At 42.0% G+C, this 22,872-nt stretch overlaps 1 protein-coding gene across 3 annotated transcripts in view; it reads right to left on the reverse strand.

Annotated features, from left to right (window-relative positions):
- Positions 1-3,315: 3,315 nt before the first annotated feature.
- AGO3 (argonaute RISC catalytic component 3) overlaps positions 3,316-22,872 on the reverse strand; it is a 77,925-nt gene continuing 58,368 nt past the window's right edge. For 2 of the 3 annotated variants that reach the window (XM_029572097.1, XM_029572096.1), the window contains exons 15-19: positions 18,610-18,804; positions 18,123-18,257; positions 17,818-17,919; positions 17,394-17,593; positions 3,316-16,087 (exon numbers count right to left, since the gene is read on the reverse strand). In XM_029572097.1, the coding sequence (XP_029427957.1) occupies positions 15,979-16,087; positions 17,394-17,593; positions 17,818-17,919; positions 18,123-18,257; positions 18,610-18,804 (741 nt within the window). In that variant the 3' untranslated portion in view covers positions 3,316-15,978. The remainder of the gene's footprint in view (positions 16,088-17,393; positions 17,594-17,817; positions 17,920-18,122; positions 18,258-18,609; positions 18,805-22,872) is intronic. The other variant, XM_029572098.1, reaches the window with a different exon arrangement.

The following is a 22,872-nucleotide window of genomic DNA, read 5'->3' on the forward strand; positions in this document are numbered from 1 at the left end:
GGTTTGACGCGCGTCGCTAATAGCACTCAGCACATGAAAATTCCATGTAGATGAGGCTATGAGCTAATCCTCGTGATGCAAAAATAATTTTCTATACTGCCAATGTGGCCATTGCAACCTGGCAAATTTTACACCAGCCATGCTCAAGGGTGCATTGGGAAAAACAAAAAGCCTCTCTGATTCCTCTCAATAGTATTGTTGCGATTCTAAGAAGGAGGAACCAAACAAAGCAGATTTAGTTTAAAAAAAAAAAAAGTTTTGAAAAAAATTTCTGGACACAGTCCAGGCCATGTTTCTTGTGTGTTGATATGTGTGCCTGAGCTTGAGACCAACATGGAGACGGCCACTGACCCAGAATCCTCTGCTATCTTAGCCTTTCTGGCTATGTGAACTTTATATGCCCAACTGAGCCTGACCTGGAGGAATTCCAAGGACACCTGGACAGCAGTTGACGTTGGCGACAATTTGTGATGCCTAATTATAGGGTCACAAGAACAGAAGACAACAGTCAGAACCTAAGGCTAGAATGTCATTACAGGGGCATCTGTAAACACAGCCTAAGATGAAACGATTGCCCTGACCAGCAAGATTGTAACAGGACAAAGGATTATCTAAAGAGTGATGGCAAATGGGCCCCACCTTGGAGAACTGTTCAGGGTAATGGAGGGATACTCTATCATGCTGACATGTCAGCCTATGTAAATGATACTCCAGGTGGTCACACAACTTCAGAATTTCTGACCTAGTACTGTATTGTATTTTACCTATATAAGAAGGATCAGTTCATGTATACGAGATGCTGGTGATCAGTTTGTCAGAGAACTGGCATCCAGCAACTCCCAAGAATACTTGTATTGCTCAATAAAAAATTATACTTTCTACAAACTCTAAGGTTCTTGTACGCATGGAGAAGGGCCCATAAGCGTGTTTGGCGCACAACAGTGTCTATGTCGGTAGTGGGAGAAAACAGATGCTCGTAGATTGAATATCTGTTTTCCCAACCTGCACTGACAGCCACCTCTCCCGTGCACCGATGCAAGGAGGTGCTAGGGATGCACACGTTTTTCCTAGTGCTTCCTTTTTAACATGACCCCTAATTTAAATATTGCATCGCACACCCAGGAGAGCAGGCTGGGCCTGTGCTAGGAAAACAGACCCTCAACACAGAGTGCCATTTTCTATGCACAAATATTGCATCGGCTCCATAGTTGGTGCACGCTCCAGGGTTGCTCCCATTTTATCACACATCGGGGCAGTGGCAATGCACTGGGCTCCTTTGCAGTTGTGCAATTTTGGCACCTAAATGAGCATTGCCTTCTTATGCACCTGTACTTTGGAATGAACACAGTTTGAATTATAGCAGAAGGCAGAACTTGGTTTTGATTTTCAATTTTTAGGTAATGAGCTGGTTGGTTTGGTGTTCAGGGCAATGTATTTATAGTGGGACTTGTTAACTACTTCAAACCGCTAACCAAATCTGGTTTTGTAGGCTCTCTCTCATATGTTCTGTATTTATTTGTAATTTTTATTTTGCAACGTCCTTTGAGCTGTTTTGAGTGTGATATATCAAATCTAAAACTAATGGGGCCACTAGACGCCACCGCTGAGTAATGTTTGGGACTTCCTGCCCCAAAGGGGGTCATGAATGCTGCTGCAGCATCTCTAGCCAAGATGGGAAGCATAAGATCGGACTTGGTACCCAAACGCCGGTCCCCCAGGGCCATCCCCCCTCCCATCTATAGTCTATGTTTACAAAATCTTAATGGAAAAAAAAATGGTTGGTTAAGGTAGCTCTACTCATAAAACTTGCTAAACACAAATCTGACCAGTTGGCTTCCTTTATTATGAGACATAACAGATTATTAAAAAACAAAACAGGACAGAAAATGGCTGCAGGAGGCACTGCCCGGGAACGACAGCCATGAGACCAGGGTGAGAGTAGTGCGGAAGCGATAAAGCGAGTGCGCGGGAAGGCAGGTCCGCGTCTTTCCATCCCATCCCATCCCCCTCCCGCTTTGTGAAAGTGAAGGCTCACAGGAACTCGCACACACACACACACACGCCGGCTTGCAGTGAAGCGTTTTGTTTTGTTTTTATTGCAGGTATTAGTGAAAGTTACACTTCAAACTGAAGCAAAGCGACACTAAACCAAGTAAAATAAAAAAAAAATTAAATTAAACAATCCTTCCAGTACACAGAATGGCAAAACGAAAAGGAGTGGAATCTGTCACAAAAAAGCTGGTGACAGTTTTGGCTCAGAAAGAGTTCCATTATTCTTCCCAACACAAATGACAAGTTATTCAAAGAAAAAACAGTTCCTTTGTTTCAAGCACAGGTTAGATAACATTTCTCAAAGACATGAGTTTGAAAAGAACATTTGTGAGCTCAGTTTACAATGCCAGAACTGAAAGAAGCAGGTTCCATTTATTACATAATGTGATATTAATAAAATAGTACCATCAGGAAAATGGCATGCCTTGCTGGGGGCCGCAGAGAAAGACAACAGCAACTCAGGCTGCCGATTCAAAGCAAGGCAAAACATCCCTGCCCAGCAACCATTGCGGTATCAGAAATTCCACAGCAAAGATAAAATCACAAACACATTTGGCAGTAAAGTTTGAGATATTACCCAGGCCAGTCCTGTGGTAGAAGATTTAACCCTGGTCCATAATCTCAGATTAGATTTGCTTTGGAACCACTGTATGTGGATTATAAAAGATTTTTTTTCTTAAAAAAAAAAAGAAAAACATTTGAAAAGTGAATTATTTTCAAAGGACTTAAGGTTCCTAATGTCCTGCCCTTAGTAAAGCCAACACCAACATGTGTTGTACTACAGATTGCAGGTGAACAAGGGGGACAAGACATCCAGGAAGTCCTGCAAGGGCGGTCATGGGTACGATATTTTGGCAAGAACAGTAGCTCTAATTTCTTTTCACATGAAAAAGATACTCTAATATGCTGCTCACTTTTATTTGATAAATATATCAATAACAATTCGCCCCTCCCCCCAACCCACATATCCCCAATACAAATAGGCACACATGGTCAAGATGGTTGAAGAATATATATACCTAGCAGCACGGTGTTTTTGGAAACGCAAGTCATTGGGCTGCACTATTTCTGTGCAAGGCCCTTATAGCTCCCTCGGGAGAGCCAATTTTAATGGGAGGAAATGTTATATTTATCCTCCATGGTCAGAAAACACCCTGTTATCTGGACTAGCAATGCCAAAATAATTCAAGCAAACAAATACCTTTCTTCTGTGTATATGAGTGTTTCCATATTATTGTGGAGTTTTATACCAGTGAAGCTGTCCATGTTTGGGAAAGCTTTATTGCAAATAAAAAAAAACATTACCATAAGCTTTAAACATTTCAGACACTGTACATTTATACCATAGAATATATATCTGGCCATGACATCCAGTCCATTCAGAATATACAGTGCATACATGGAAAACACATACTCAATGATAAAACCACTGAGCCAGTGACAGCAGCAATCAGGTAGCAACCCACTGATCCCAACTGGCAGCCTAGCCATCAGGTAAAGTGGATTTCTAGCACACTGGCAGCAGAGTAAACTTGATAACAGATCAGCACTCCAGGTGCCACAGTTCAGCAGAGGAAGGAACTCTGACTCCAGCTAGGAATCTCAGATTGAGGGTACACATTCCAGCTATTTCTGCCCCTGAATCTCGAGTGCTAGTTTTCAATGTTGTAAGCTGATCTTGGTAATAAACTAAGCATCCAGGATCAAATAAACTGCCCCCCTGGATTGAGCCACACTTTCTCCCTGTTCCAAATGACCTTCAGTACAGCCTGTGGCCCAACAGCATGGCAAAGGCAGAGTTGCAGACAAATACCAAGCACCTAATGTCATAAAGCTGCAAACCTTGCTCCTGTCATTAGATGTCCTAACTACCAGTGCAATATCCTGTACCTTAGCAATCACTTAGCTTAAAGCAGCAATACCACCCACATTCTGCAGATCAGCTGCTTTCCTATTTTTTTCCAATGTTATTCCCAAGTCTCATTTTTTCTTTGCCTGGAAAGAATTTTGTTCTTAAAACCTTTACAATTATTTTCTGGGGGGGAAAAAAATGTGGCCACTTTCTTCTGGCAATGCTCCTTGCCTTACTGATCTCCCTCTTTTGCTGAATATGATGTACTGTAGCAAAATCCAGGTTTACTACAACTATACTTGTGGGAGTTACTAAGCAGAGTTTTTCTAATTTTCTACCACTTCTCCTGACAAAAAGCTAACCAGAACCATAAGAACATAAATGCCATCAACCCCAGCATCCGTCTCCGATAATGGCCAGTCCAGCTCACAAATACCCAGCAGACTCCAAAAAGGACATTTTTTTGTACATTGTTTTCCCAACTGATGACAAATACTTTCAACACATATTTTGGTAGTACTGCTGCTTTAAAACTGAAAAACATAAGGAGTACAACCTTAATGCATTAAGTCACATAATCAAACCCTCTTGGCAAATGTGTTCCTGGTCACAGATTCTTGTACATCAAACACACGGTGTTTGATTTTGTAGACATTAATGCTAATTTTTGCATCAATGCAGGCAAATTACACCTGCGAGTACCAAGAATAAGGAGCAAAGAATAAAACGAGTTATCAATCAAAAAGCTGTCTACTGGTCAAGTATTGTCTGCCATTAAGCAAGAATGCTGGGAAGCACACAGGCCTCACTTCTGCAAACGTCTGTGAGCCACATGCATGGCCAAATACCTGCAGATACTCCGCTTTCTCCTGGGCATTAGGTTTTCCATATCTCCAAATTCAGCAGAATAAAGGCCTGCATTACAGGATGACAGTTTGATGAGTGAGGAAGATCACAGCAGCTTCATGACCTAGTTCTGAATGTTGATTTGGACAGCGGGCAGCAGTGGTTAAGAGTGGCACCTCATGAACATTTGGAATATACTTAGGACTTCAAAAGGCAGAATTAACAGGAGGTGGTGCCTCGTGCCTAAAGATGCCTATTACTCAGATAATGGAAAAGTGTATAAAAAATACAATCCAAACATTCATAAAAATAACTCAAAAAAAATACACTTTTGAAATACTTCTATTTGATAGTAGTAAAGTCCAAATGATGACTAAGATGTTATTTCTAAACTTGACGTTTAAAATGTGAAAGTTTAGGAATAGGAGTAATCTTACTGATTATTAATATCCGATGTAAAGTTTAAAAGTCCTTCCAGTTTTCCCTTGCCTTTTCCACATACCACACAGATGAGAAAACAAAACATTAAGTGCAGGGATAATCACTGAAAAAGCACAGGTCTATAAACTGACGACTCGGCTTTATTTTTTGTTTAGAAAAATGAACGTCAGGACTCACATCATGAACAATTATACAAAGATTCAGTCTGAGATCAATATTCACGTCTTTAAACTGTACGAGATTGAATAAAGTCTCTCTACCCTGACCAGCTCAACAGGCCAATATCCAGAGAAAGACAGCCCAAAGCTAACCGATGTCATGCACAAGAACATCTTTTCTTGACTAAACTATGCCCTGCAGCTGCAGAAGAAGTACACAGGCTGGCTCACAACTGTCCAAATGTTATACCAGTGAAGAATGAATGAATGTGTGCACTGGGTCCCTATGGAAAGGAGCATGGGAGAGAGCTGGAGAGCACATCTCGTCCTGATTTCACACTTCCATTTGCCACATAAGCACATCGCAGGTACCCAGTGCAGACATTAACACATGCGGCTCATAAAATGGTAGCATTCTGCACCCAACTAACGCTTCACCATTCCTGCAATCAGAGGTCAAAGACCTTTCCAATTATTCCACACTTTCTTTCATGCTGTCGTGCCATAGTCACAGTTATTGGAAGAAACATTCACTGAATGAACTAAAGTGCATTTTTTTGTTTGACAAATATTTCCTGAAACACTGAAATTGAAATATTAATGTATATGAAAAGCATAAAACCGGCTGTTCTACACAAACTAAAATATTAAAAAATATAATGAGTATTAAAACAATGCTAGCATGTTGCTTAAATTCCCATATTTCAGAAATAGCTTTAACTGAGCCCATGTTCAGTCCCACTGGTAGGTTAGCAATCAATGCTTTCAAACTGGAAACATTACAAGAGGCTGTGTGACATCTTTCCAAGGGCTGACTGTGGAATACCTTTAAATGCTGAGAAGCTTCTATCTATCCCAATAAAATCAGTGTCCCCAAATTGTACGAGTTCAGCCAACAAGATTACAAGGGATTGAGAAAATATCTTCAAATACACTTTTCAATGCACCTCTTGGTTATGCTGATTATCTGAATGGGGACGGATAGCAGGAAGGGATAACAGCTCACAGCATGAGCCTCCACTTCAAAAAAAACAAACACCGAGTTGCTCTCTGTTCAGTTGTGGTCCTGGGCTGAGAATTCTAGCTTCCGTAGCAAAGCATGTTGGGATTTGTAGTGCTATATTTTCACACACAGAGTTTGGTCTAAGCCTAACCATACCCTATTTTACAGGTCCCCCAACCCCTCAACATGATTTTCTAAAGCACAAAAGGTGAGCCTGGAAAGCAGCACCTTTCCTGGGGTAATGGACTTGGAAGTAAGGCAAAGTGCAGTTTACAGTAGGCACCACTCTGGTCTGAGCAGTAAGTGTCCCTGTTTTCTGCTTGCGAGTAATGATTTTAAACAAACAATGCTGTTTGGTACCCATCCTTGTTCCCCTTCACTGCTGAACACAGGACTCCATTTTCATGGGGGGAGGGGGAATTAAATAAATATGAAGTCCATTTCACTCACTACTATAGTGATGAGTAAACCAGGGTGAAAATCTTCAGCGCCTCCCCCCCCAAAACAAGGAGAACAAATGAAATTAAGCATTTTTGTTTTCCCATCTCCTAAAAACAGATTTTTTTACTCAGGGAAACCAATCCACCATAGTTTAAACACACACCCTGAGTGTTTGGAAAGTGAAGATTAATTTAAGGTTCAACATGCCATATTTCTGGCTTAGTCTGGGGATAAACGTAGGTATCACTGTTTAATATTAACTAATATGTACACTTCTTGCCAAGCTGGAGAAAAAGAAAGAGACTTTTTTCATCACATTACCAGACTGCAGAACGTCTTTCTACAACAAACACAAATCTTAACTTTCCATTTCACCAGCAAGAACAAAACCTTAAGGTGTGCACCCAGGTTTAGGGGATAACATGCTTGGTCATACCACAGGCAGAACACTGCACGTTACTCAAAAACTATCCTGCAACCAAGACAAAAGCAGCAATGCATGGAATCCTCTTCCAAATCAGTACTAAGAACCCTGGTCTCAATGTTCGTGGAAATTCGCAATATGGAAATCTTTTTCTGGAACAGCACTGAGAAGGAAAAATAAAAAAAATCTAGTGTTATATTATAGAGATAAGACCCTTATCTACAATGAGCTAATGTGGGAGAAAGCTGCTGCTAATCTGCCAGCTATGCCAGAGAAAATCTTTCTAGCAAGGCACTCATAATATTACTTCTAGCTTCAACCCTCAGTTACTCAGTAAATCGACACAATGCAGCTCTGCATCCTGATTTCCAGTCCCCTCCTGTGACCCTGAAAGATCTCATCCCTAAACACACTGATCTTAAAACCTGAATGCTAAATAAAACATTTCCGATTTTCAAATCAAAAGCAGCTACTGAAATTTTGTGCTCAGGAGCCTTTCGCTTATTTCTAAAAGCTGAAAAACATATCTGGAACATCCTCAGAGAAAAATCAAAGAAAATACAACAACAGACAAAACGCTTTGCACGGATATATCCATAAAGATTATCAACACATGGAGTACAAAAAAGTTACAATCTCATCTTTATAAATATAATTTAAAAAAAGATTTAGGAGTTACAACAATGCAAAGATTGTGTGATGTTTGCAGGCACATGCAGCATGTTCTAGTTGGCTAGTTACTTGTATGCAGCATCACAAGGTTACTGAAATGTAGGCTCTTCTCATAGTCTAGATTTATTTTCTCACTACAGAAAGACTCAAAGTTGTCAAGGCCAAGGACCATCTGTACACTTATGCACTAATGATCCAACTGCTTTTCTTACAGAAATGGGTAACTAGGCCCTGCAGAGAAAAGAAGGTATAAAAGAAAGATCAAGCCAAATTTCTTTCAGTTCAGACCATTACATTTGGCAATATTTGTGCTTGATGTGCTTAATGTTGTGGCTTCATCCCACGGGTGGCCTGCCTGTTCTATCTAAGCTGGCTGAACGGGAGAAAGGCTTGAAGGCACTCAGCTAGCCACCATATAAGCGGATAGCTTGCCAATGTATGCCAACTCAAGTCAAGGTCTCTCTAATTAGAGCACATTGTTTGGCTCTCCCTCTGAAGTTTCGGACTTACTATCATGTATGTTATACATATAACAAAACACAAAAACTGCCTTGGAACGGAAAGAGGTATGGAAGGAGATTATAGCTCTGCTAAGGGGAATGTTGCTCTCATTTTGTACCTTAAGCCTGTTATCAAGAAGCACCAATCACAAAAGATTTAGTCTACTACAAATCAAATTAATATAGCAGGTCCTCTCTCTAACACAATTGGCTTCTTCTCATTTAAAGTCATTTGTGCAGAATGTGTTCCAGAAGTTGTATTTTACGACGAGAAATTAATTGGGAAGAAGCTATAGTAAAAAAAAAAAAACACCTACATGAAGCCTTTGTTGGTTAAATCAAATGCAGTTTAACCTTCCAAATACCCAGGTAGCTCTGCAAGTTACTGACTTTTCACTTCCCTCTGATGCAAAGTTCTCAGCCTTCTCCAAATATGACTGAATCTGCTGCTCACGTCACTCAAATCACAGAAAGCGGTCCTTTTATTATCTTGGTCCTGACTCAGAGAAACTTCTGCTCAACCTTAGCTAAAAAAAATACTGCTAAACTCTGGGCCTGGCTTTTTTTTTTTGTTAACATTTTCTACTTTGTAACTATATTTTGAGAAAAACAAAAAAACAAAAATAAAGTGACTACAGCACCATCTTCTGAAAAGGCACTTTCTGAGAACCGTTTTCTTTAGAAATAAAATAGATACTTTAGGTGTATATCTCTGAATACATACAGTACATATGCAAAAGTGTAGCAATAAACTGATTTAATAGAACCCTGTCTTTAATGATCACCATTAAACTTGCTATTCTTAAGCACTTTAAGATAAACACATGCTAAGGGGACTAGAATTACTTAGTGGATACAGAAACACACAATTTTCCAGCTCTATCCCAATAATCTGAGAAACCTTCAGCACCCTCCTTGCTGGGTTTCCTGACTTCTATGCGCTGGAGTTATTTTTTCAGCTGAACCTCACATCTCTCCCCACAACACACTTTTATCCTGCATAATCTCTCTCCTTTCCAAACCTACCGAGGACCACAGATTCAATAATGGAGATGAAGAGCAGGAACTAATGTGGCAAAGGCAATACAGAATTAAAGGCTGGAAGACGACCTACCACTGCCAAACTGTATCAGAAGGCAGAATATGGATGAAGAAAGAGTGCATTTCAAAGGACAAACACCATTTCCAGTCTCCTGCCTGTGCCATTCTAAAGCTTTTAATTCCATTGAAGATCAGCCTTAACCAGACTGCCTCATATTATCTTCCTGTTTCAAGAAGCAAAGAATTGTGGTTGCTGTGCTACTCCACTCGGATATGGAGAATTAAGGGTCAAACACACTGTTTATTTAAGCCGAGTGTAACTGTGCTGTTACATCACTGACTTCATGAAGAGAGCTTAGCTCGTAAAAGCTAAAGTGGATTAAGTTAGTCCGCTAGAGATGTCTCAGCTACAACCATTGCTGTTCTATTTTGTCGCAGACCACTCAGCTGATAAGGCAGAGCAGTATAAAATGTGAGTCAAACAACCTTTCATTCTATTTTTACAACATATTGCAGGTTAGCAGGACCCTGGTTTGTGTTTTACTTTCATTAAACCATTTCATATTTAAAAAAATAAATACTTTAAAATTTCTGATGCTTTTAAAGAGCTTCAGAAATGAGGAGGTTAATTTTACGTGGCCTCTCTAAAGCAGCACAGTCAGGTAGACTTCTCTCTTTTGCTGGCTAGTGAGGGACTCTTTGCCAGACATAAAAAAAAAACCAAATGCTTTTCAAGGAGCTCAGCACATCTCTTAAGCCACTTTCAGCTTGGCCCATCAGATTCCTCTAGGTTAACTCTGGGTCACTTTTTAAACATGCAGGGCCGGCTTGACTAAGCTTTCATATAAAATAAACATGCAACCCCCGTAGAGAGAGAGACCAGAGGAAACAAGTAAATGTAAGCCATCTGACTTCCTACCTCCATTTAAGCTGAAGTTTTATAATGATGCCTTATCAGACAGGAAAGAACAACTCTTGATTTGTAAAAGGAGCTTGAACTCTTTTCTCGCTGAGCATTAGGGTGCATCTTGGGTGGGAGGCATTAGACCAAGCCGAGTCATTGGACTTATAAGAACACAAGGCGTGAGGCTGCGTTCTCTCAGATGGTCATGTGATCACTATTTCTTAGGTTCTTAACCAATAGTTGTCCTATATCAGGCATTACTGGAATAAGCTTAATGTGTATTTTTTGGACATTTAAACTCTTAAACTGGTTGACCAGAGCCCTGGCTGTGGTGCAAACAACTCCGTGTAACACAATACTAATTTGATTCATTTCAAACATGTGAACAAGTCAACATTTTAGGAAGAGGGTAGTAGTCCTAGTTCTCCAAATCACAAGGGTCGGGCTACTAAGTTCCCTCCTCTCCAAAGCGTTCTCAGGTTTCCTGGAGTCATTTTCACTTATTCACCAGTGGCGATTCTTGCTGGAATCTCTGAAAAGTGCATACATGTCTTGAAACATTCAACCTCCGTCTACATTTTTAAGAGAATTAATAACATTAAGGGGTTGAATTAGCACCAGTTTGAAGCTTGTAGCGCCAGTTGTCAAATGCAGGCCCTGATGACTGGTGTTACGGCTCACAAGTTTCAAACTTGTTATGTGTCCAGTATCTGCGCACACATTTTTCTAGCAAATCAGACATTCCTTCTGTAAAGAAACAGGGATCAGTTGCTTTGTACTCAAGCACACCTTTCCACAGATTATATACGATGCCGAAGGAGCTTTCTTCATGTTGAAACAGATATAAAAATAAAAAGAATCACTGTACTTTTGTGAAAATACTGGAAACTGCTGCTAAAGACGAGGCACTTATCTTCTCCAACTCCAAACACCAATACATCTGTGGGGCTATGTAGATATTTAAATATTTCACAAATTACCAAAAAAGGAAGAATCACTAGATATTTAAGCTTGATACATGACAGCACCCTTTTAGTTCCGTTCCAGTTTTCAGTACAGAACGTCATCACTCATTTTCTTTTGGTAAAAAAAGAAGATTTCACATCTCACAAACACTTCTCCTTGATTCCTGCTCATCTCTTTGCTCCCTAGTGCAGTAATTGTCTGTCTCCATTAAATAAATATAGCAGCTATATCTGTGTGGCCTTTGCAATGCCAGTTTCTTGATACTATAATACAAATAAGAGAATTCATAATGTAGAGCAATATAAATGCATTTGTGAATTCATACAGAGAGGAAAGGAAGTCTCCAAGTCTCTCGTCACATGAAAACCAACCTCTTTCTGAGTTATCAACCTGAAGATGTGGGGGAGCAGTGCCTTAAGAGCTGGTTTCTTCTGGGGCCTTATTTTCTGACCCCTCTTTTTTTTTTTTTTTTTATTTGTAACACTCTGCTCCCTTCATTAGTGTCAGTGATCACAGTTTATCAGTCTTCCTTGACTTTACATATCCCGCATGGGGTCCTGGTGAGGCTCAGCCTAGTAGCAACCCTTCTGCCTCAGATACATAACCATGGAAGTGGAGAAACAGGAGCAAGGTTGTGAAACTGTACCTTCAAGAAGTCTATAAATATTGCCAACTGAATTCTCTTCTTTTAAACTAGAGGAATCACCCAGATATTGCAACTGAATGCAGAAAAGATTCAGATGAGGCAGGTTTGATATTTTACTACAGCTTCTTTCCTTGCTGGTGGTATAGGGTTAATATCTTATACAAATTATAGGGCTTTAAAACTAAAGTTTACAAGGAAGAAGGAGACATCTGAACTGGAAAAAAAAGGTTTAAAGAAATACTGAAAAGGGTGGCATCAGTCAATGCAATAGCTAAGAGCAGACATGTAACATTCAGCTGGAAATCACAGTACAGACCATGGGGCTGAGATTCTCTTAAGCACTACGGAAGAGTGGGATCTGGAGGTGATCGTATTACGTCTGAAGGTGGATAGAGCCAGAAAGATGCCCAGCTGCATAGTAAGAGGACTGGGCAGCAGAAAAAGGGAGGACAGACCTCACTGGGAATACTGTGCACAATTCTGGAGACCGCACCGTCAAAAGGATAGAAACAGGATGGAGTTGGTACTGAGGGCGGCTACTAAGATGATCAGTGATCTTGGTTCTAAAACATATGGGGACAGACAAACATGTACACACTAGTGCAGAGTACTCAACTCGGTCCTCGGGGCACACCTAAGCCAGTTGGGTTTCACGATATCTACAATGAATAGGCATGCGATAGATTTACATACAATGGAAGCAGTGCACACAGGTCCATCTCATGCATATTCACTGTGGATATCCTGAAAACCTGGCCCGAGAACCAGGAAAGATGGGATAGGGCAGATATGAGAGATTTAAGTACCTCTGGGATGTCACTGCACAGGACACTTAGGAATAAGGGTGAAAGTGGGTAGCCTGAGGAGCAATCTGAAGGGTGTTTCTCTATAGAGAGGGATGGTGGATGCCTGGAACAGTCTCCCAGTGGAGGTAGAAGAAGCAAGGCCAATATCTGCCATCAAAAAGCATGGGATCAGCACAATGGTTCTGAGAGAGTGGTAGGGAATATAAAGCAAAATATTGGTGTAGATGGGCAGAGTGCTGTCACTTATCTACATTATAATATGCCACAGTATTTTTAACACAACCGTTAACTATGGTCTTGTCACTGATCTTAGCAATGAACATTGGGAGGCCCTCCCTATACAGGCCTGAGAAAGCCAGAGCCTCAGATGCCTTTATTTCACACAAGAACAGCAGGGGTTAAGAAATGGACAAGTCTCTGGAATAATCCCCGCATCAATAGAAATTCTTCCTGGAGACCTAAGAGATCCTTTTTGGGTAAGAATGGTCTGCAGACAGAAGGCTGCTGTGGCACTCTGACGGACTAACCTCACACCTCGAGGCGTAGGTCTGGCACTAAGATTCTTCACCAGGCACCCAATCTCTTAGCCACAATGGCAACTTACACTAACCTTCCCCCCCCTGTCACCAACCATTCAACTTTCAGGGCAATTCCATCAACTGTTTTTCCCTTTTAGTTTTACTTCTCCCCTATTAAAAAGCATCACCTACCAATTGTGCTGTAAATGCTGTGAGGATGATTACAGAAAAATCAGTACAATGCAATGCAACAACCATGCACAAGAACTAAGCTCTATTCCCCAATCTTCAGCAAAAAACAGACTTAGGGAAACATTTTCCTGCCTCTGAGACACATATGAGCTCAATTCGTAGGCTCAAAATGTAGTAAAGGTTGGCCAATAAAATGGAAAACATGAGAATCATGAGAAACTGTTCTGATGAACATTGGTTTTCATGTGAAGATCACGTGGAGTCCAGCATGGCTGGGAATACAATGCCCATATCATTCCGCAGCATCTACAGTCTGTACCAGTGCAAATAAAAAGTCTCAGAAAATCTGGTGTTGGGAGCTTACAAAGTGCAACACTCATCCAGTTCCCCCTCTTGTCCCCTTCCAGAATCTTCGTTATTTTATTTTATGCATTTTAAAGTGGAATGAAAAGAGATTTAAGAGTCTCAGACTTCAGTGATTTAACTTATTAAAACTATCCCAGCCCTCTGTCTCTTTCGTTCATCTTTGAAATTTGTTTGCAAAGTGAGCTAAGTACTTCTGCTATGAGCACCTTAATTTTAAAAGGAAAGTAACACAGGTACATTTAAGAAGTGAGCAAACTTCTTGCTTATTAAATTCATGCAGACATCTGAAACCTTTGTTTTTCCCTGGAAAGAAAATCTGAAGCTGTTTCACTGAGGTCCTAGTAAAGCCTTTGTTAAATCATACGGCACTATTTGGATTTGAAATATACAGCTTAGCAGAAACGCACAGGCTTGTATGCCTTATCAGGCATGACTAGGGATCATTCAAATTAGTTCTTCCTGGTACGCTTCTAGCAGAAGGTGGTAAGATCAGAAGGCTACATGAATGAGGAATGTGGAAATACAATGAGGAATTCCAAATAAAGTGTCTAACGTACCCTTCCCAAAAAAGGATCACACGCTCGGCACTCTGACTCGGAAAGATGTCCTTCCTGGACAGTCTTCCTCCATGAGAAAGGGGGCACGCTCATTCCTTCTCTCGCATTTCTAGGAAATGCCGGGTGACGAGGAACTACGTCAATGATCCTTGGCCGTTTCTTAATCTTTTCTTTCCAAATTAAGGCATCACATTAAAATTGTCTCTACAGTGATAAGTCACTTTGTAAAACCTACCTTCTGGCTGTTTGCAGGAGGTGGCACTGCCCCAGTTAAATTGAAAATGGAATACAGTACTCGGATCAGGCCCCTCTCATTAAACAACCCGATGTCAGCTAAAGCACATTTTTTTTTTTTTAGTTTCATATTCAATTTTCACATCAGAAATGACTTTAAACAGCCAATACGTAGAGCAGCCATGCTGGCAACATATCACTGGAGTGACCCTTGAAAATTCTGGAAGCGTCCCTTCTCCCTTAAGATAGTGGTACAAACACTGCTTTTGTACAGCTAAACAGACCGATTTCTTTTCTAGCGGCTTATTGCACTAAAAGATAGCAAAAACAAGTTGTCAGTTCTTAAAAGAAATATGGTTACATATTTTTAAAAAACTATTAAAAATTGATGCTGCTGATAATGTTCTATAATTAAATTAAAGCATTATCCTAATAAATATAAAAAAAAAAGGAGTAATGGAAGCTAAACTTCAAAAAACAAACATCTATCTATCTCTACATATCTGAAATCACATTATGGTGTGAAAGGCAGCAAGTAAAGTAGAGAACAAAGCCTTAATTTCAGTCGTCTTCTTTCCAAAGAGAGCTGATCTCCAGCTCCGATAGCCGGGGAAAACTCTCACCCATAGCTCAATCTTTCTGGGGATGGGTAAGACTCACGTCACTGGATCTGTTCTGTACTATCGGTGAAAACAAGGAGAGAACCCACTGGCCTGGAGGACTCGGTGTTATGGAGAGAAAAGCCAGGAGACCAAAAGTGTGCAAAAAATATACTAAAAGGCTCACACATGCACAATGGAGCACAGTTATCAGTGCTATGTGTTCAAATGCACTTGGATATCAATTTCAGCAAGGGAAAAAGATTTCCACAGTTTAGAGGGAACAAAGACATGCCTCTTTTTTTTTGCACTCTTTTGCCAGCTATCTTTGATTGTTCTGTACATTTTGTTAAACATCTGAAATTATTATTATTATTATTATTTTTTTTTTTTTTTGCAAAGAAAGTTGTGCTGCCGAGCAACTTGAGGTAAAGGCATAAAAGGGTTAAACAACAAGAAAGTCAAAACACAAAATTAAAAAGAAGATTGCAGTACTTCCTATGGGAGACTGCAGACAGAAGGAAAGAAGGAAGAAAGCAAGCAGTTGGCTGGTTTCGTATTGCATAATAGTGCTGTGTTCCTCACTGAAGTAAACAATTCTCCTTATGTCAATTTAAGGAAACACCAGTCGCCTCCACACAGTGACGGTTTCAGCATGACCCGGAGGCAGAACCCCATAAACTGACCCCACTGCAAACAGACGCTGGATGTGGCTTCGTAGGTTTTGCTTTTGTTTTTCAGCAAGTTCGCCTTCTCTGCGTTAAGCGAAGTACATGGTACGTAAGGTGTCTTGGTGAATCTGTACAGCCTTGGCAAGAGCTTGTGGGTCTCGGCCATTACTCTGTCCAGAAACGTGACTTCCTTCAGCACTGGAAGAGAAAGACACATGGGACTAAATAAAGACGAATACTAAATATCTCAAATACTTCCACATTCCGAGTGAGAATAAGACCTGAAATAGTCATCCCATGACAGACACACAGAAGGCAGCACAGGGAGACCAGTGATCTGTCTAGGGCCTAGCAGGAGGCGGGAATCTCGGGATTCTGTACATTCATTGGGGCCAAGTGAAACTTGGTTAGAAGGGAAGAGAGCAAGCACAGCTCAGTGAAGGCAAGTTTTGCAAGCTTATGCCAAATCTCAATTGCATGAGGCTGAGAGGCGACAGCTGCAGTCAATCCACACATCCAAACTGAATGCTTCGCAATTAATATTCTGAAGAGAGCTTTCAAGCAAGTGAATGTTGACAAAATATTTGGGGTGAACAGACCAATCCCTGGGCATTTACTTTGTTTCCTCTGCTGGGGATACTGGCTCAAGTCCCCTAGAACATAAGAACATAAGAACATGCCATACTGGGTCAGACCAAGGGTCCATCAAGCCCAGCATCCTGTTTCCAACAGTGGCCAATCCAAGTTGGGTCCCATATACAGTACCATATACAGTTCTTTGTAAGCTATGCTACACCACCACTCAAGGCTGTCTGGGGTAAGCTGGTAATGCTGAGCACCAAGGAGGTAAGAATTGGACAAAAGTGTGCCTGAGTTTGAGATCAACATGGAGACGGCAACTGACCCTGAATCCTCTGCTATCTTAGCCTTTCTGCCTATGTGAACTTTAAATGCCCAACTGAGCCTGACCTGGAGGAATTCCAAGGACACCTGGACAGCAGTTGATGTTGGCGACAATTTGTGATGCCTAATTATAGGGTCACAAGAGCAGAAGGCAACGGTCAGAACCTAAGGCTAGAATGTCATTACAGGGGCATCTGTAAACACAGCCTAAGATGTAATGATTGCCCTGACCAGCAAGATTGTAACAGGACAAAGGATTATCTAAAGAGTGATGGTAAATGGGCCCCACCTTGGAGAACTGTTCAGGGTAATGGAGGGATACTCTATCATGCTGTTGACATGTCAGCCTATGTAAATGATTCTCTAGGTGGTAACGCACTTTCAGAATTTCTGACCTAGTACTGTATTGTATTTTACCTATAAAAGAAGGTTCAGTTCATGTATACAGATGAGATACTGGTTGGTCAGTTTATCAGAGAACTGGCATCCAGCATCTCCCAAGAATACTTGTATTTCTCAATAAAAAAATTATACTTTCTACAAACTCTAAGTCCAGTGTTCTTGTACCCGTGTGTTTGGTGCAAAGGAAAGTATTTTTTACCTGTCATGTTCTTTATCCACAAGATGGTACCTTGCTCTGAATGCGACCAAGTGAGCATAATAGGCTGGTGCAGGTATGGAGACGGATCGCGTACAACGCACGTATGTATGGCAGAGCTGATAGGTCAGCAGCTGAAGCTCATCAGCGGTGAAACAGTTATCATCCCACAACACATGATAGTGTGAGGGACGGCTGGTACCCTAGGGGGAAGGCAACACCTGTTTATTTCTATTACCCAAGCCCAAGGCATTGAGTACATTTTAAAGAATTATCTGAAATACTCAGGTACACAAGAATTTTAATTCCATTTGTATATGCTACAAATAGTTCCTTATGAGGGAATTTCATGTAAGATGTGGAACTCGGGGCTCCCAACTTCAGAAGGAATCTACAGCCTTCCCAGTTTTAGAAAAAGGTGCCTCACCTGTATTCCTGCATGACTGCAGAGATAGAAATCAAACTCATATGGATGTGTGATATCTGTGTCTACTGTTGTTCCAGCTGGAATGTTTCCACTTCTCCCCACCTACAATCATGACGACAATGACATCAAGTATCAACAGAACATAAAAGCTTAAGAAATAGCTAGAACTGGAGCATCCCTGCAGCTCTTCCTCATTCATTTTGATGTAAAAGTAAACCAGCACTCTGGACAGATTTAAGAGCACCACTGTGTTGTCAGAGCTTACAAACACTTTCCACAAAGACCAGGGGCTTAAAAGCAGTTACCCTTTCAGTCCTGTCTGCACAGAAGAGCCGCGTGTGATGCCGTTTCTGCACTACAATATATGTTATGCCAGGCTGGTAATCTTTCTCCAAACTGATGCAGGCCTCTCGAATTGCAAGCAGCTCATAGTACAGCACCTAGGAGGCAAGACTCCAGTCAGGACTACGTTAAAGTCACATCCAAGAGAAAGATTGGGAGGAGGAAGGTTTTTCTTGAAACAATTTTTAATTCAAGTAAGAAAAGAATATACAATAGCACTTTAAACAGACTCCTGGGCATTCAAATCCCTCTGTTTAACTCCAGAACTGTTCAAATGACCCAAGGAAAGCCACTTGGTAATGCATTTCAGTCTTAGAAAACCTCCTCTCAAAGAACACGTTTCCAAAACAAACAAAAAGGCCTCCTTACTGCCCTGCACATTTCTGAAGCAAGGGAGTGCACCATCCTTAGAAACAGCACAAAGTGACAAGGGCTTAGAAAGAAGCAAACCTGCCGAAACTGTCCTTCAGAAACGCCGTCTCGGTAGAAGATGATCCGCGTGGGCTTGAAGCGCGTGGACTTGTAGAACTGGATGAGCAGCTCCCTCACCATGGAAGCCAAGTCCTGTATGATCTCCTGCCGGGGCCGCTGGACTCTCACCGTGGCACAGTATCTGCTAGGGTGAGCATCCATACTGCCTACAACCTACGGCACAACGCGAGAGAAGGGCCCAGAATGAAAAAAAGTGCTTATGGATAACAGGCAACGGTCACGTCACCTCTGCCAACAAAATAACTGATGCCAGTTGCACATCCGCCCTTTATAGCTATCACTGCAGCTTTTCATGTCCATGTAACAGAAAGAAAACCGTCTCTGAAGAAAGCGCGGACAGCTGTAAAGTTATTGGAAGCCTAATTATTGTGCCTCTTGAGGAACTACATTATAGAATATTTAGCAAACATTCTGGTTCATTTTAGAAACATTGTTTAGCAATATCTTTATTATTCAGTATTACTGCCTGACCTTATTTTCTATATTACTTATTTTCATTTTATACAATGTGTACAATTTATCTGACAATTACAATACCGACTGTAAGATATTTGAGAATATAGACTGTATAAAAGCTTGGGAGACAGAAGAGTGGAAAAATCCTGGATACCAGGTAGCATAAAATGTGATGTCTATCACCAGCTTGGGCCTGAAAGCAGTTGTCACATCTGTGGAAAGCCCGAACCCAAAACGAGCCCCCAATGCCCAGACTTCCCCCAGCTCACCCAGAAGAGAGGCTGGAGAGAAGGGAGAAGACGGAGACTGAAAGAAAAGCAAAGGCAAAAAACCCCCCCACAAAAATGGAGAAATTGCTTACCAGATAATTTCGTTTTCCTTAGAGTAGACAGATGGACTCAGGACCAATGGGTATAGTGTACTCCTGATAGCAGATGGAGTCAGATTTCAAAGCTATCGTCACCCTACATCCACCCCTGCAGTGACCTCAGCCCTCCAGTATTCTCTTCAAAAGCCACTGTGGACAAACTAATGAACAAGCTTGATTAATAAGGGATAACCGTAACTGAACTCAACCAAATGCTGAATCCCAGCAAGATTATAGATGCCCTGATCTAGGGACTGGGAGATGACTTACCCATAACCTCTTGGAATTGATATTCATTTCATGGACAATTCCTTGGCCCCGTTCTTGGGTGCTGAGTCCATCTGTCTACACTAAGGAAAACAAAATGATCAGGTAAGTAATTTCTCTATTTCCTAGCGAGTAGCCAGATGGACTCAGGACCAATGGGATGTAGAAAAGCTGTACCCGAACAGGGTAGGAGGCTGCCCGCAGTCCGGTTAGCACTGCCCTTGCAAAGGCTGCGTCCTCTTGGGCCTGGAGAAGGTGGGTAAGGAGGACCTCGTCCGCCACTTGGCAGATGTCGACAGGAGACAGCAGTTTAGCTTCCGCCCATGCTGAGCCCTACTGGAATGAACTTTAACCTGAAAGGGTAAAGGCTTTCCTGCCTCTGTATAGGCTCCCATGACCACCTCCTTGAATCAGCGAGCTATGGCAGCCCACGAAGCTGGTTCGCCTGTCTCCTTTCACCATGAAGGGCAAACAAGCGGTTCGTCTTGCGCACCGGTTCTGAAACTTCCAGATACCGCACCAAAAGCCTACTGATGTTTAAATGGCGGAGGAGGAGGTATTCTTCCGTGACCTTGAGCTTATCTAGGGATGGCAACGAAATGGACTGACTCAAGTGAAACTCCGAGACATGGGCAAGAAGGATGGAACAGTACAAAGTTGTAACGCTCCTGGAGAGATCCGGAGGAACCGCTCCCGACATGACAATGCCTGTAGTTCAAAGATGTGACAAGGTGAGCATATCAACACCAGGAAGACCATTTTCAGGGTTAATATGCGCAAGGAAAGACTGCGCAGCAGCCGAAAGGAGGGCCCGCTCAAAAACTCCAAAACTAGATTAAGATTCCACAAGGGAACCGACCACCATAGCGGTGGCCGGAGGTCCTTCACCCCTTTCAGAAAACAGATCATGTCCTGATGAGCCAAACAGGCGGGTTTCTGTTCATCTCACTCCTGAAACAGGAAAGAGCCGCTACCTGACTTTCAAGGAGTTAAGGGTCAACCCTAATTCAAGGCGTCCTGTAAAAATTCCAGAACCAGTGGGATTTTGATCATCCGAGGGGCAACATCTCGTTCCTCGCACCAGGCCTCAAGTACTCTCCAGACCTGCGCATATGCTAAGAATGTAGAGAACTTCTGCACGCAGAGCTAGGTGGTAAATGAAAATTGGTTCTTACCTGCTAATTTTCGTTCCTGTAATACCACAGATCAGTCCAGAAAAGTGGGTTGTGTATCCCTACCAGCAGGTGGAAGAGAACAATTAGAACTTTGGGCACTGCTACATAACGAGAGGGCCCCCTGCAGTCCCTCAGTATTGACCTGTGCCACCTGCAGTCCCTCAGTATTGGCCTGTGCCACCTGCAGTCCCCTCAGTATTGGCCTGTGCCCCCTGCAGTCCCTCAGTATTGACCTGTGCCTCCTGCAGTCCCTCAGTATTGCCCTGTGCCACCTGCAGTCCCTCAGTATTGACCTGTACCCAAGCCCACACTAACAGAACTAACTAGCGGCCGAGGTTGAAACCCAAACAAAAAAACGACAACCTGCAGCCTCAACAAACAGACTCAGAAACTGCCCCATCGAGTAACTCTGTCAACACGGAGCTCCTTAATTAAAAAAAAACAAAACAGCAAATCGTAAGGCAATGCAGTCTTTTGGATTCTGAAGTAAGGAGTGGGCCTCTGGACTGATCTGTGGTATTACAGGAACGAAAATTAGCAGGCAAGAACCAATTTTCATTTCCTGAACATACCGAGATCAGTTCAGAAAAGTGGGATGTACCCAAGTCAGACTACACTGGGCGGGAACCCGAAAGACCCGCATGCAATACACTCTCACCAAAGGACAATTCATCATCATCTTTAACGTCCATGCGATGTTTAGTGAAAGTGTGTAAAGAAGACCACACTTTCTCCCTACAAATCTCCTGAGGCGACAGGAGTTGACACTCCGCACAAGAGGTTGCTTGTGCCCTGGGTGAGTGTGCTCTGAGACCCAATGGCACTTGTCGCCCTCGGGAAATGTAGGCGGAGCCGATGGCTTCCTTAATCCAACGAGACATGGTCGCCTTGTCACCCTGTTTGTGCCCCCCAAACAGGAGAAACAAGTGATCTGAACGTTGGAAATTATTAGTAACCTCCAGGTAGCACAGCAAAATACGCCAGACATCCAATAGATGAAGGAAAATTGGGCATCAAAATGCATATAGGGAAAAATAACCCATGCTATAGTTACACAATGTTGGGTTCCATATTAGGAGCTACCACCCAAGAAAGAGATCTAGGCGTCATAGTGGATAACACATTGAAATCGTTGGTTCAGTGTGCTGAGGCAGTCAAAAAAGCAAACAATGTTGGGAATTATTAGAAAGGGAATGATGAATAAAACGGAAAATGTCATAATGCCTCTGTATCGCTCCATGGTGAAGACCGCACCTTGAATACTGTGTACAATTCTGGTTGCTGCATCTCAAAAAAGATATAATTGCAATGGATAAGGTACAGAGAAGGGCAACCAAAATGATAAGGGGAATGGAACAGCTCCCCTATGAGGAAAGACTAAAGAGGATAGGACTTTTCAGCTTGGAGAAGAGACGACTGAGGGGGGATATGATAGAGGTGTTTAAAATCATGAGAGGTCTAGAACGGGTAGATGTGAATCGGTTATTTACTCTTTCGGATAGTAGAAAGACTAGGGGACACTCCATGAAGTTAGCATGGGGCACATTTAAAACTAATCGGAGAAAGTTCTTTTTCACTCAACGCACAATTAAACTCTGGAATTTGTTGCCAGAGGATGTGGTTAGGGCAGTTAGTGTAGCTGGGTTTAAAAAAGGATTGGATAAGTTCTTGGAGGAGAAGTCCATTACCTGCTATTAAGTTCACTTAGAGAATAGCCACTGCCATTAGCAATGGTTACATGGAATAGACTTAGTTTTTGGGTACTTGCCAGGTTCTTATGGCCTGGATTGGCCACTGTTGGAAACAGGATGCTGGGCTTGATGGACCCTTGGTCTGACCCAGTATGGCATATTATTATGTTCTTAAGGTCCCTGTCCTGAGAGGAATCCCGAGCCCGGTGCGGAAAACCGGGAAGATCCACCACCTGATTGACATGTAAGGCTGAAACCACTTTGG

The sequence above is a fragment of the Rhinatrema bivittatum genome, chromosome 11 (assembly GCF_901001135.1).
Source record: "Rhinatrema bivittatum chromosome 11, aRhiBiv1.1, whole genome shotgun sequence".
Taxonomy (NCBI): Eukaryota; Metazoa; Chordata; class Amphibia; order Gymnophiona; family Rhinatrematidae; genus Rhinatrema; species Rhinatrema bivittatum.